Source organism: Pogonomyrmex barbatus, unplaced genomic scaffold (assembly GCF_055798465.1).
Source record: "Pogonomyrmex barbatus isolate J1 unplaced genomic scaffold, ASM5579846v1 scaffold5, whole genome shotgun sequence".
NCBI lineage: Eukaryota > Metazoa > Arthropoda > Insecta > Hymenoptera > Formicidae > Pogonomyrmex > Pogonomyrmex barbatus.
In genome coordinates, this window is record NW_028297149.1 from 1954336 (window position 1) to 1970764 (window position 16429).

General features: G+C 37.0%; 1 protein-coding gene across 1 annotated transcript; it reads right to left on the bottom strand.

The window, feature by feature from the left end:
* Positions 1–2536: 2536 nt before the first annotated feature.
* LOC148935270 (uncharacterized) lies at positions 2537–7893 on the bottom strand. Its single transcript, XM_089081539.1, has 5 exons — positions 7458–7893; positions 5786–6108; positions 3489–4908; positions 3081–3369; positions 2537–3005 (listed from the first exon to the last, which is right to left on the bottom strand). Exons 1-5 carry the CDS (start codon positions 7891–7893, stop codon positions 2537–2539), a joined length of 2937 nt encoding a protein of 978 aa, XP_088937665.1.
* Between the last annotated feature and the right edge of the window lie 8536 nt (positions 7894–16429).

The window sequence follows — 16429 nt, forward strand, 5'->3', positions numbered from 1 at the left end:
GGAGTCGTTCGGCGGAGGCGACAGGGCACGCTCGCGACCGTCGATCGATTCCTTACGTCGCTATATGCGTAATAACGTTCTCTGTCTAAGTGACGATTGCTAGAGACAAAATTATACGGCGTTTAGCCACACCTAGAACCGATACCGACGCCGCGAGTAAAAGTTACGTGGACAGCGCGTTTCGAGACGCGGGAAGCGAAAATCTCCGAGACGAGCGATTTCTCGACAAGCACTCGAACTTTATTGTCGAAGATGAACGAGAGCACAGTTAGATCGATCGGCGAATTGGAGGAATCTATGACGCGCGTAGTCAGATTGTTTCTCAAATACGATATGCAGATCGCCGAGATTACGAGCAGATTATCGCGCGCGGTAGATTCATCACCCGCGAAGGCATGATGTCCGTGAATAAATTCGGGAAATCTCTGGAGAAGCAACGCGGCATTGACGATCGTTCGAGGATCGCATCCCTGCGGGCGTACGTGCGTCGCAGCGCGCTCTGCCTTAATCCAGACGATTACGACGTCAACAGACGTAAGATACGCCATTTGGATACATCGATCGATGATACCGACGCGACAACCAAAGGTTATGTCGACGAAGCGCTTCGCGTAAGGAGCGAGGAATCGAAAGTTCTAACGAACGAGCTACGAAAACAGCTAGAAGATATGAACAAGCGAATTCGGAATATTCTCCTGCAGTATTACGACGTAAAAACCGAGGTGGACGTTCTGGCATCTCGAGAAGAAGAGCGAAGTCTCGCTCGTCGATCACGACAAACGAATAGAGGAGACGAGAGACACGGTGGAACAAGAGCTCGAAAAACGGGACGAATCGCGAGAGAGAGATCTGAGCGAGATCCGAGGAGTCATCGAGACGTTCGGTGACACTCAGGAGAAATGAACGCGAAATCTAGAGGAATCGCTGCGACAAATCGAGGAAAGGAGGGAAGTCTTGTTCGTCGATCTCGATAAACAAATAAGAGAAACGAAACAAGCACTCGATAAACGGAACAATCAACGAATTAAAGATCTGCTCATGTTTCAACGTGAGTTAGGACGAATGGAGGAAAAACAAGACAAAATGCGAACTAGAGACTCGAGCGAGATTCGAAAGACCGTCGAGACGATCAGCGACGCTCAGGAGAAACGAACACAGATCCTAGAGGAATCACTGCATAATTTAGAGAAATCCGTGCGAAACGAGCTCGACGCATCGTCGACGAGCCGCGAGAAAATATCGACGAACGTGGAGAATCTCGCGCGTAGCGTGACAGATCTGACGAGAATCACGAGAGAGCTAACGAATAAAGCGGTAACAAGAGAGACATTGGACAAGACGCTGGCCTCGTTGAACGTGGATAAAATAGTGACTAGAGAAACAATAAACGAATTACTAATCGCACTAAAAACGGATATTCCAAATATCATGAAACACACGATTAATGTTTGGAACGAGGAACAGGAACGAACACGCACGAATAAAACCAACGCGAATCGCGCCTCCTCGTAAAATCAACGATGAGCGTCGAGAAGAGGAGACTCGTCGAGGAGCTTCACAAGCCCGCGCGAAGAAATTTTCCGCGTCGTCGAGTCGTAGTGATTACGACGCGATTACGACGACCTGTGGCAGGCCGATGTCGTTGAGATGCGTCCGTACGCGCGACAAAACAAAGGCTACAATTACGTGATGACGGTTATCGATGTGTTGAGCAAATACGCGTGGACTGTGCCGCTGAAGAGCAAGAGCGGAAGCGAGGTAGCCGCGGCGTTATCCAAGATATTTCGCGACGCTCGACATCCGCGAAATCTACAAACGGACAAGAGCAAGGAGTTCTACAACGCCTCCGTAAAAGCGATTACTGACAGGTACGATATATACGCCACTTGATGTACTCGGTGATGAAGGCGGCGGTTGTGAAGCGATTTAATCGCACGCTCAAGAACAACATGTGAAAACTCTTCACGCTAAACGGATCGTACAGATGGCTCGACGCTCCACCGCGTTTAATCTCGGAGTATAACAATCGCACGCATCGAACGATCGGAATGCGACCGGCGGACGTAACTCCAGCCATTGCCAAGAGACTCCTCTCCACGGTATACAGTCACTTGAAGATCGCAGCCTCCGCAAGATTTAAGGTGAACGATCCGGTACGCGTCAGCAAGTTCAAAACGATTTTCGAAAAGGGATATACGCCTAACTGGACGACTGAGATTTTTCGAATCGCTAAGGTGCAACACACGAATCCCATGACGTATCTGCTAAAAGACTATTGTAAAGAACCAATAGCCGAGTTACTGCGAGTTTTCAATCCTGATATCTATCTCGTTGAGAAAGTATTACGTACAAAGGACAATAAAGTTTTTGTCAAATGGCTAGGAATGGACAATACACATAACTCTTGGATTCATAAAACAGCTGTATTATAATAAATAAAGAATGTACAGTATCACTTATTCTATATTAGTACAAATTTTACTTATTCTATATTGGTACAATTTTGTATACTACATTAGTATGTAATAATGGTATCTTATAATGGTATCTTATAATGGCCCCACGGTAACGTATTAGTGGAGTCAGGTATTAAGTATCGCTTATCGTCGTAAGGACTCAAAACTAGTTTTAATTCAGACACGGTGTAAACCTCGTGCAGCATCGAACGTATGCACACCTGACGTCTCGATTGCTGCAACGATTCGTTCAAGCAACACGCGAAATCCTCGAACATTATCGTTTTCGCGACGGTATTCCTCCTAACGCCCTTTATTCTCTTCGTATCGCTCTTTCCCAAAACTCTCAGAGCATACATCTTCGCCCTAAGTCCTATGAACTCCGTCATTATCGCTCCGTTGTTCTCATCTTTCATCAAACCAAGAACCTTCTTATTCGCGCGTGGTATATCGTACGCGTTGTCGTCGGAATAATCGCTAGTGTCAAATCTCGCGATATCTCGCTTCATATTCTCGTAAACATTTTGACATTCCAGAAAATATATCAAGCTATCGGTATCCGTGTACATAATTTTGCATTTAGAGCGATAAAGCGGTATCATATAATCGTAATGAAAATCGTACAATCGCATCTTAGATATTTCTAGAATGCACATACCGACGTAGATTGGTTTGTTAAATTGAACCTCGAGTTTGCGTAACTCGATAGCCATAAGATTCTCGTCGAAAACGCTCCTACTGTGAAAATTCGGTTTCGCGATCAGCGCCTCTGCGCCATATCTTCCGTCCCAACGCGTCACGAGTCTCACGTCTACGTAATTGCGCACGTTCTCCATTGTTTTACCGAAAACCGCGTTGTTCATCAGCTTATACAGATTTCTCTCGAACTCGTTGCTCGCGTGAGTTCTCCGTTCTGTATTGAGCTCAATGTACGCGCGTAATCAAGGAGACTGCGCGAATCGCAACGCGCGATAAATCTTTATCACGCGTAAACCGTCGCACGCACTGCTGAAGATTGCGATAATACGTCACGTAACGACTTGTCGTAGAGTGTGGCGAGTAGCTTTTCGTTTCGATTTCCCGGCGGTCTCTCGCGCGTCGGGCAAAACGGAAGATCCGCGTGGTCGTCGTGAAGATGTCGCGGATATTCGAGATCGACTTCTAGAATATAACCAATATCGGAGTCAGATGGCACAGACATAATATCGAGATCCTCGACATTCTCGACGCACCGAAATTCCGCATACGGTAAAGGTTCGCACATGGCCCAGCCGTAGAGATTGTTCACATCGTAATACATAAGATACGACGACGGCTGAGACGAGTCATATGATGATTCATATTGATTATTAACTCGCGCGTATCTATTCGAGCATTGGCTTAAACCGCCGCGTATACCGCGCTCTACGAACATCACCATATCGATATCGGTTAGCAGATCGAATCGAACGTTCGTATATTTCAACATAGCGTCCCACGTATATCCCGGTAATGTAAAATAATGCGCTGGATCCAAATTGTAACTTTCCATACAAGTATCTCGAAAATTTTCAAAGACATCCGCCAAGAGAAGCACATCCGTTTTCAAATATAGATCGCTGTATTCGCCGAGAGTTTTCACGTGAAAACGTTCCCATATCCTTCGCGCGTGTTCGTAATCACTAATACTCACAGTTTCACCAGTTAAAGAACTGTAAAAAGCTTCGATCGGCGGTAATTCGGTTACTAACAGTTTATCAACGCTATCAATATACTTATAAGGAAATACGCCCTTGCGCGTGAGCAACTCGAAATCCTCCGCAATGAGATCAGAAAATTCGAATCGCGAGATCCTCAATTTTTCTCGATCTAGATACGAAACTACTTTTTCTAAACTAGTATTAAGAAACTTAAATGAATCCACGAAACGTAGCTTAACACAAGTTTTCCATTTTCCGTACGTCGAATCGTTGACGATTTTCGAAAACGCGATGTAATTTTCCTTAGTCAACGGTAACAAATCGACTCTACCCTCGAAAGCGTTCGCTATATCCTTAATAATGAAATGTGCATCATAATCGGATAGATTATGGAAAAAAACAGGAATAACGAACGCGTTCTGATAGTTCAAATTACAACTCGCGTGCGCGGGTCCTCTATATCGTCCGGTAAGATGACAGTGATCACGCATACGAATATCGTACGACTCAAAGCTCTTTCCGCACACGTGACAATTTGTCGCCTTTTGAAAATCGTTCCACTCGTTCGGCGTGAGCTCCGACATCAGTACGCTCGCGCACAGAATCTTCTTCACGCGATACGCGAGAGCGCGCAGCTCCTCGACGAACCACGAAACGCAGTCGTCGCCTCGGCGAAATCTATACGCGGAAACGATTCCGTCGTATGTGCTATGCAAATAATATCCTATGCTAAACGCCTTATGGTGTTGATAGGCGAATCTATGAGACTTCCACTGAATCGTTGATTTCCCTTTTCTAAAACACACTCCAAATCTGCATACACGACGAATCGTAGTCTCTCCTTTCTGTCGTGATTGTGAAAAGAGAGCAACTTGTCGTCCTCGTTCGGAAGAATAACAACACAGTCGTTCGTTTTTCCGCACTCGACGCTATGCGTGACCAATTTCTCATTTGATTAAAAATAATGTAGACATCTGAAAAATACAATATATAATTAATACAAACTTTATCTCGCAACGAGAATAATCTCTTTTACGCTTACCGATCGCATATGTATTTTTTTTCCTTATGCTTATTTATTTGCGACGTTAACAGTCGAGACTAGTGCTTTATCCATACGAAATGACCGACATTATCGCCGCACCGTTCGTTCGACAGATAGAGCAAATTTACATGCGTAGACTTTTTGTTTCCCGTAAGCGACAAAGGAACGATCATGATATCGTTTTTCCCCGTTTTCTCTCGAATAGCAAATACGTTAATAGACAAATCATTGAGACGTTTGAATCTAGCGATGTTTCGTAATGTCATAGGAAAATCAATATCATTGAAATTCAGCACCAACGAATAGTGAGGATACGACGACGATCTATCCGAGTGTATATCAAGGATATAGAGCGGCCATCATCGACCACGCGAAACACGCATTGTCGTGTGAACGTACGTTAATCACGGCTCTCTTATATCTTATCTTCGGAGGAAGTAACATCCAACATCCAGCGTGCATAAGATTACACTTATTTACATTAATCATTAAATTTAATATCCGAAATAACGCCCAACCGCTATCGCGTTCCTGAAATTTCTCCAGCGACGTCAGAACAACATGCATAACGTTCCCGTCGTACCATTCTCGTAGATCGGACATACCGAACATAGCTGACAATTCTTCGTGCGAATGCTCTTAACAGCGCTTTTATCATTCGCGACGAACTCCCCGTGAAACACGGTGTTGACCTTTAAACACGCGTGCATATCAAGATCGACTCGCACTCGCTCGAGCACCGTGGCCCTCGCGTCCTCAAGAAACCGTCGAGGTTCGATGTACTCGATATTTACCACAGCACCCGTTCGTACGCGATTCGCGAAAGCCGTCTCGATATCCACCCATTCGAATCCCTTCGAACCGTCGTATCCTGCACTCAAGTAACTAAAACGTCGACTCAAAGCGAATCTCGCACCCTCCAACTGCGCTATTCGAGAGATTAAAAAATTTATCGTTCCGGTAACCGTAGGATCGACTCTATTCTCACATCTTTCTCTCAAGACCTCGAGACACTCGATACACTCCTGTTCCCAAATACGATAGGCGCACACCCCTTCAACTCCCGCCGCGCGTTCGAGAAGATCGCGACTCTTCATGTCGCAACTTCCCACACTGTGTTACCCCAATTGTCCGTAGGAACGACGAATTTAACGTCTCGAACTTTTTTCTCTCTCGCTGTTCTCTCGTAGATTACCGCTCTATCGCTCAGAGCGAGCAATGTTTCGATCCACAGTTTCTCTCGCGGACTCTCCGTACCGATCCCCCGTCGCAAATGATACGTGGCCACATTCCAGCGAATATTTTCTCTCATCACGATCCACTCCTTGTCGTTACCGGGCGCAATAGTCTCGTGACACTCTAAACTATCGTCACTCTCAATAAGCAACTCGTAACGATCGTCATCGAGATCGCGATACGTCACGTTACGATCGAACGCGCGTTCGATTCGAAAAACGATTCGTCGCTCTCGCTCGAAGACGAACCATCGTTAGGCGCGACTGTTTCCATATTCCTAACAATGAGAGAAAATCTCTCACGACTAGATATATACCCCTCCGAGACAGCGTCGAAAACGCGACAATCGCGACATTCCGAAATGACAAAACACGTGACATCTTACATAATCAAAACGCGCGTCTTCCCGTTGCAACGAAAAACAGCATGCGCTAGATCCCGCGGAAACCGTCTAGACACAGAACGCGCCTAATCGTAACATCCTACAAATAGCTCTTTCCTGTTTTTATATGCCTGATAAAATAATACAACAATAGAGTAATAAAATAATAACAATAGAGTAATAAAATATTCTCTCATCATTAATACTCCTACGACAATTCTCCCTCCTCGCACGACCTCCATCTCTCATACATTCCCAATATCGTTGTCCTTGATATTGCACATTAAATCTCTCATTATTAATACTCGTGCGACGATTTCTCACTCGCGCGGTCTCCACCTCTCGTTGCTCATACGTTCCCAATAATATAACGTCATCCTCGGTATCACTAATTGAAGATTCCCGACGCATCGTCGATCCGCCTCTCGTCCCCGCGATACGCCGCAAACGAACGAGGAAAAACTCCGTTTCTTTCTCGCGATTAATCTTATTCTCTCATAAATATTCATATATACAATTCATAGTTATATTATGATTATAATACATACTTACATGCGCGCACACTTAGTTGCGCCAATTGTTGCCAACGCGCTCTCTTCTTTTTCTCTCCTCCTCGTACGCGGCTGACGAAACGACACCGCTTTTCCTCCAATACTTACGATGAGCGCAAAAAAACATCTCGTCGTCATCATTATCATTAAACACATCGTAATAACCGCTTTCGCTAAAATTCACCATGTACTCCTGTTGCCTGCTAATCTCGATCGGCTTCTTCTTTTTGTAGAGTACCTCCAATAAAAGATTATATACCATCCCTCGATAATGATGACATACGCACGCCTCTATTATCTTTTTAGGCGAAATCTCACGCTGAGGCGGAACTCGACAACCGCGCCTCTTTAATTGATTGGAAATCGGTGCGTATTGTCCTCTCACGACGAATTCCGTTACATCGACCGATGGATACGCCGTCACATTTCGCAATGGAGAGGATGTTAGATCATCCAGCGAATGGCACCAACACATCTCATCGTCGTCGATCATTCGTGTCTCACATATCTGGCACCGATTCGCCACTTTAACGGTTCTCGTCATCGTAAACACACGACGACAAGTATCGCTCAAAAATCGCCTCGACGACGCGTCAAACCACAACGTTCTACAAAACAGGACAAGCGGCATGCGCTATATATCCTCATAGTCACCTAGACATGAAACACGCTTAAGGCGATGTAACAAACCGCGACATCCCGCGAAACAGGACGCGCTAAGCCACGCGAGACGCGCCTAATCGCGACGTTATGGAAAACAGACATGACTAAGGCGACGCGACAAATCGCAACATCCTGTAAACAACGCGAGTCGCCTCGACGACGCGCCTAATCGGGACGTTATGGAAAACAAACAAACCGCAACATTCTGTAAACAACGCGAGTCGCCTCGACGACGCGCCTAATCGCAACGTTATGGAAAACAGATACGCCTAAGACGATGCGACAAACCGCAACATCCTGTCAACAACGCGAGTCGCCTCGACAACACGACTAATCATGACGTTCGCGCCCAAGGCTACGCAAAAAGCGCTAGACCGCACGGAAAGCTAGGGCGGCGTAACGCGCCCAAGGCTACGCGAGCCCGAAAAAAACACACTAAGGCGGCGTCGATGACGCGCCCGGGGTTATCTAGCGGGAAACGTGCTAGGACGCGCCCGAAAAAAAAAAAACGCTAGGGCGGCGTCGAGAACGCGCTCGAAAAAAACGCTAGAAAAAAACGCTAGGGCGGCGAGAACGGGGGAACCGACCCGGGAAAACCCCACGACCGCCTTACCGACCGAGAGGGATAAATCTGTCTCGACGACCGCCAGAGGGATCCACCTTCTCCCCCTCGGATACGAACCCTCTGAAGAAAGAAAATCATTTTACCGACAAAGGGGGTCCGATGGCGCCTGGGGATTCTACGATCCCCTTCTCTCCCCTCGCCCCCCCCATACCCCTGGGGGACATCGGACCCCCTTTGTTATCCTACTCGTACGCATCGAAAGGCACACATTAGTAGTAATCTAGAATAATAAGAAAAATAATAAATACACTAATTCTTTTTATTTGTTTCATCTTTCTTTCCTCTTCCTCTAATTTAGAAATGCATAAATTATATATTATATTTTCATCATTATATTGTGGAGATAAATAGTAAGTAGTATTTACAAAGCGCCGGTGTTTGCATGAAGATTCGATCTTACTTTCACTTTCTGTCTGACTTATTCACAGTTTAGATCACGTGATCTAAAACAATTGTCGCGCGCATTTTAGTTAGAATAGAGTTTGTGCAATCTATTCATGCGTGAAATTTGTCTAATTCACATGGGAATACTCGTATTAATATCTCATTTTTATAGCATCCTAAAAGTTTTGACAAATAGTTTAAATACGTTCTATCGGTTTCGGGAAAATCTACAGTGAAAATGTTTGCGTTGGTACATTATGATAATAGAAAGCATTACGTAATTTCGAAAAATTGCGTATTATTTAATAATGGAAAAAGTATTGTGAAAAATAAAGGTTACAGATACAAAGCATCTCTTATAGTTTATAATTGTAAGTTTATATTAATATTCTTACTTTATGTATGATAAATAATTATTCTATATTTATCATTTATTAAGAAAAGTATTTTCATAACACATAGAATATGTAATAACAAATTTGACTATGAGCTTATATTATTTTATAGACAAATATTTCGTGTTTTCTATATTTATATAAAATTTTATTAATATATGACTTGTGCATTTCATATGAATATTTCTAAAATACCTTATCTTCTCTTTCAATAGTTTTTCTCTCTTTCTCTATTTCAATTATTTTATAGCTCATCGCAGGGATCTCGAAATTATTGCTAGGAATTTAAATAATGGTCAACCTAATATAATTCTTCAGCATTGTCAGAATATAAATAGAGAAAGAAATACATCCAATTTTTTAAATGCAAGTGACAATGTGATAATAGGTACAATATTTCTTAAAATTGAGTTTTACATTTCTAATAGAATACTAAATTAGAATTGTTACATTATATATTTATCTTCTTACATATATCATGAGATACTTAAATCTCTCTTTTATACCCAAGGAATCTTTTAATGAAAACATGATTCTGACAGATAATAATACTGAGGGAATGATTTCAAATAATATGTCGAAATCAACAGCGATAACAAGTATTTTTATTTCCTTACAATTATTTCACTCTGTTGCCTATAATAGTATACTTAATTTAATAATTTTATCATAGAGTTTATTAATGTTGACTTAGATATCATATAAAACATCTTTACTTTTTTTCACGGATGTCAACAATATAAATTTCGTCTGCATGCTTAAAATTCGTGATACGTAATAAATATGATGATAGATGTAATATAGAAACATACAATCGCAGTGTTGCCTGAACTATGATAGAAACATATATAATGATTTAATAAAAATATATTTTTGATTTATTCTTACAAATACTTTTTATTATTAAATGCAGTGCAGTGTTGCGACATTTTTTAAATTTATTACTCATATTTATTATTCTTTTTATATTATTATTTATATATTACTTTTGTATTTCAATAGATGATGGAAATATGTTACAAGCAGTAAGTCGGAAAAATATGAAAAAAATGTAACGTTAGATGCCTTATTACATCCAGCATATATAAAGATTTTTTGATATTAAATATATTCTATGTTTATTAAATAAACCTGTTAACTATCATCAATAATTTCAGATAGTATCTATATGTTATATACATCATCTGTTTACAAATAGTATGCTATATATAATATTATACCGTCCTTTTATGTTTGTTCTTTTTTATGTATTATGTGTATTATCATGTTACAGGTAATATAGACTTGGAATCTTTATATTAAATGTAGTAGACGAGAATAATGTAGGTGCAAATACATGCAGTGTTAAAAAATTGTTTATTAAATTATTACCTCATCTACAATAGAGACAGGTAGTAATTTAATAAACAATTTTTTCCTATTTTGTAAAAACATTTTTTATCATTTGCATAGAGTATTTTCAGTATTTTTTAATTATTTACTCACACATAAATTATTCTTTTAATCATGATTGATATATTAATTTTTGTAATTTGATAGAAATATAAATGATAGAAATATGAATTCTTGCTTAGAAACAGCAAACGACAATTTGACTGACTTAGAAACAAATAATTTCAAGGCTACCTCATCTGTACTAAATATAGGTAATAATATAATTTTATATACATAAGATTTGTTAATGCTGTATTCACACAGTGTTATTTCTCATGAAAATGTGAGTTGAAAGGTGCCGAGTGAAAATATCGAGACATCAGTAATTTATAAGACATAATGATTGAAAAAACAAGGTTTTTTGCAAACTATGTCTTGGATGACCAAGTAGATAATAAATTTATTTTCTTCGATTAATTTCAAGTAAATTTTACTTTAACAGAATTTACAATAATTTAGAACTTAATTATAAAAAAGTTAAAAAATTGAAAGTTGAAAGTTTAGAAAAGTCATAAGTAATGATCTCTTTCGACAAAACTCAAGACTTTCGAATCAATTCATGAGGAATAACTTTGTAAATAGTGGATGTTAATTAACAAACATATTGTATTGGACTATTGTATACACAAACATCTTATCGATTAAAATCGAACACATCTTTATAGCCTTCAATGTTCGGTTATATGTATGATTTTTTACATGCTAACTTTTATGAAGTTATGCATGGCAATGTATACGATTTCGATGATAACCGTTACAATTCCTTTTTTCTTGTATGCTTTCTTGCTCATAATCGGCGATCAGATTCTGAATTTCATTTCAGAAAAAGTAAAATATATTTGAAAAACATTTGTAAGTGTAAATATTACATCCATCATGTCATAACCAACGTACAAAAATTGACATTACAATTCGTTAATATTAAAATATTATTATTTTATAAAATTTGAAGCAAAATTTAAATTTAATTACAGTATTAATTGTGTAAATAATATGAAATAATTGTATAAAAAAGAGCATGTGTTACATATAAAGCATACAAATTATCATAATATTAATAAATTATAAATATCAATTTTTTACGATGTTACGATACAATGAATATGACATTTACACTCACAAATATGTTTTTTGAGCATATCGATTCTATGAAATATAGTCTCTCTGATATGAAAATTGATCGCTTCTTAGTATGCAAGGAAACATGCAAGAAAGAAGAAACTGTAATCACTATCATCGAAATCATTTTCTTATGTTTATTATATTCATACATATATATTATATTTTTTTTTCTACATTATCTTTGCTTCTCTTCTATTTTAATGTATGACATTTTTTATATTTACAGATAATGAAACAATAGGAAATGATTGTTTAGAACCGAATATACTATCTTAAATACGACAGACACATATCATGATAAATGATTCCTGTGTATGTATGATTGTGGAAGATTGCAATAATTCTATAGGAAAAAAATACTCTCAATACTACATGGACGGTATTGACTTCAGATAGTGTACCAATTGTATGGGTTTCTGTTTTCTTAATTTATTTTTTCCAGTTCTGTAAAACTTCAAATTTTAGCTCTTCTTCCTTATTATATCTATGTCGGAATTATTTGTATAAACAAAGCGATTTTCAAGAGCTGCCGCCCTAACTCGCCCATCGGGCCACGCAAGTGACAATCGCGGTGCTCAGGATATTACGAAATCTGAGGCGTTTCGTAATATCTAAAAAGTTCTTATTAAAACAACTTTACATATAATATATATATTATTCCATAATATATATATTTTATATATTTTAAACTAGTAATATATATTTATATATTACAATATATATAAAGAAGTTGTTCCAATAAAAACTTTTCAGATATTACAAAGCGTCTCATAGACTTCATAAAGTCAATGATCTTGAAGTTGATCGCTGCGACAATTGCATAGCTTGTCAGGCGAATTGAAATAACAAAAAAAGTATATGGAAAATAATACTCCCAATACTACGTGGATTGAATTGAACGTAGATGCTAATGTAATAAAAGGTTCCTACATTTTAATTTTATTATTTCTATCCCGTTTATTATTTATATCCCGTATACAGGATATCTGAAACTTTTTTTTCCATAACTTGTGAAAAGATAGAATGAATTAAACTAACAGTAAGCAGAAAACTCATAATATTTTGCAAAATTCATAATAGTTAATGAAGAATTAATTAATTTGTATGAGCTAATGAATGCACGGAAAGCAATAAGTCGAACTGTGTATAAGTGTCGGTCCACAATAGGTGATTTAAGCTTTAAGAAGTAAGAAATTGACCAATTATAATCGAATATGAAAAGAATACTCGACTATGATTAGTCAATTTCTTACGGCTTAAAGATTAAATACTTATTGTGGACCGACACTAAGGAGAAGTGGCTTTAGTATTGAAGATTTAGTGACATTGAGCATCAATTAATTTCTAGAAGCGATGTAACACAGCGAGCGGCATGTGACACAGAGCTGCATGTCGAAAAGAAATACGCTATTTGAGCGTTACTAGAAGATTTTCAAAAAATATTTATCTTTATACAGAGTTCGGTTTATCGTTTCTCATGCGCTCATTAATACATACAAATTAATTAAATCTTCATTAACTACAAATCATACAAATCAATTAAATCTTAAATCTTCATTAATTATTGCGAATTTTGCAAAATAGTATATGACTTTTCTGCTCAGTTTAATCTATTCTATCCTCACACGAGTTATAAAAAAAAATTTTTAATACCCTGTATGTATATATAAATATATATATATATATATATATATATATATAAATAAATAAATAATATATAAATAATATAAATACAATGTTATAGTATTCTATGCAATATTATAGTTTTGAATAGCATAGATGTTATTTTTTTGTGTTACGTTTGATTTTATAATTTTTATTATAGATGATGTTAATAATATTGCGTCCTCTATTAATGAAAACCATGATAATACAAATCTAAACATAGTAGACTCTATCGAAATTGCAAGTATGTTTTATATTATTTAGTTTTTCTTTTTAATGAAACATTTACGTCTGCTTTGTGTAATCGTCTATAATACAGTTATGTAATTATTATACCTATACGTATAGATAAGATCTTGTGATATAATTTTAATTTCTTATGAATTCTTATGTCATCAATTTATGCATGTAGAACATATTAAAACATATCTAATTTCTACTGCTTTCTAATTGTTAGACATTCTAAAACAAGTGTTATCTAAGGTTGATATTATTTAGAGTATTAAGTTTTATTTTAATTTTATTATTTATTTTAAAGTAGGCTACGATTGTACCTACAACTTTTCTATAAAACAAATATGACAAAAATATAACAATTCAAATAAGTGATTATTAAATTATTTAATACTTTAATTGAAGAATTTAATCTAGTTAACAGAATTTTCTAAAAAACTATAAATTAATTTACAAGTTCATGTTTTGACAATTTTGTATACAATTGTACAATTTTATTCAATCTTCTAACGATATAATAACAAATCATTATTGTATTATAAATTTTTCTTATTTTTCTGCCTAGTACTACTTTCAAGTGAATTGATACTTTACAAAACATCTTTATTAGAATATGATATATATTCTCATGTTTCTTATATTCTTATATTTTGTATTTGTATAATAAACTTATCATAAATTATTATGTGATATACTACAAATATATTTAGTAGTAATTGTATTTTATGCATAACATATCTTTATAATAATTATTTTTAAAGTTTTAATTAAATTATTTAACAGAAAAAATTGTCTAATTTTTAAAATTTCGCATAATTATATCAAATAAATCTAACTTATCAATTGCATATTTTTAGATGTACACAATATAATAAACTCAATAACTACTGATACAGATTGTAATAGAGATGATCCTTCATGTTACACTCTAATAAGTTGAGCGAATTGTCTACTTCAGTAGCAAAAGATGTCACAGTGACAAAACAGAATAACTCCAATCATTTTAATGATTCTCTCCAGTTTCTGTTAAATCTTTTGAAGCTAAGGGTGCCAATAAAAAGCACTTTTGTTTTTATTGTAAGAAATTGCAAACAAAACTTGCGAGACATTTAGAATTTGTTCATCATACCGAAGAAGAAGTAAAAAGATTTATTATTTACCAAAAGGTAATTTGTGTTCTGTTATATTATTAAGCTTATTGATTTAGTTATTGATATTACATTTAATTCTTACTGTTTTTATCAATAGGAACTCCTGAGCGAAAGAAAATTATAAAAAAAATTAGAAAAAAAGGAGATTAAGTCAAAGTTGCGCTTCTCAAAATGACGCCGTCAAATGCCAATGTTATTTGTCGCACACGGAACGCTGCCGATTTTAAGATGCTATTCTGATTAGAGACGCCGCTATCTGCATTGTACGACGCCGCCGCCTCTATCAAACTACGCCGATTTCTTTATAGAACAATGCCGATTTTCTCTTATGTGATACTGATTTCCTCTGTCGGACGTCAAGCCTTCCTCTCCTTCTCCCTCCTCTTTCTCTCTCTCTCTCTCTCTCTCTCTCTCTCTCTCTCTCTCTCTCTCTCTCTCTCTCTCTCTCTCTCTCTCTCTCTCTCTCTCTCAGTTAACATTTTTCGGACACACACATATTTCATCTAAATTAAAAATAAAAATATGATCTGCTAACGTACAAGTCACATCGTCAGCATCAATGTCGTTGCTTAGATGCAAGAATATTTAAAGATAATACTGCATTTACGTAATTTAATTGTAGAGAATTAAAATATAATGACATTCGTGGGTAATTAAATAATTAAGACTCACATTTAATAATTATGCTCGTTTATTATGCCATAGAAGCGCGGAAACGTGACGTGTTGATCGATCGCACTAACACATATATATTTCTTAATTATTTCTACAAATCGTGTATATGTAAACACGTTTCATCAACAGTTTAGCTCTCTATTGAAATTACACGAATATAGTATCATCACAATAAAGAAACTCGCATTAACAAAGCGATGACACCAACGCGGACAATACATATAAGTATGCGAATCATATTTATATTTCCTGTTTACGTGAAATGTTTATATCTATACTGCTCGTGCACAATTCCCGGAAGTATAGATAAAAAAATACCGCCAGTGATCCGAATCACGCGACTAAAATTCAAGAGTATCACGACATGAAAGAAGCGTCGACGCTTACAAATATTAACACTGGTATTTATTGTTTATTTTCTAACTCTTCCAGATGTCAGCGTTAAAGAAACATTATCTTATCTGTACTTTATTTCATTAGAATTAATGGTTTATAATGATGCATTTAGTACATTTTCATTAATTAAGACAAAGAAGCGCGGAAACTTTGCAACGTGGCGATCGGTCTCATTCATGCCTTTTCATTTATGGCTTATTTCTCCATAACTGACATCAATATCAATGTCAATATCAATGTCATTCCGAAAACAAAATTTTACCTGTACTCTATCCTGGATAAGCATCATATATATATATATATATATGAATACTTCACTAATATAAGAAATATAAA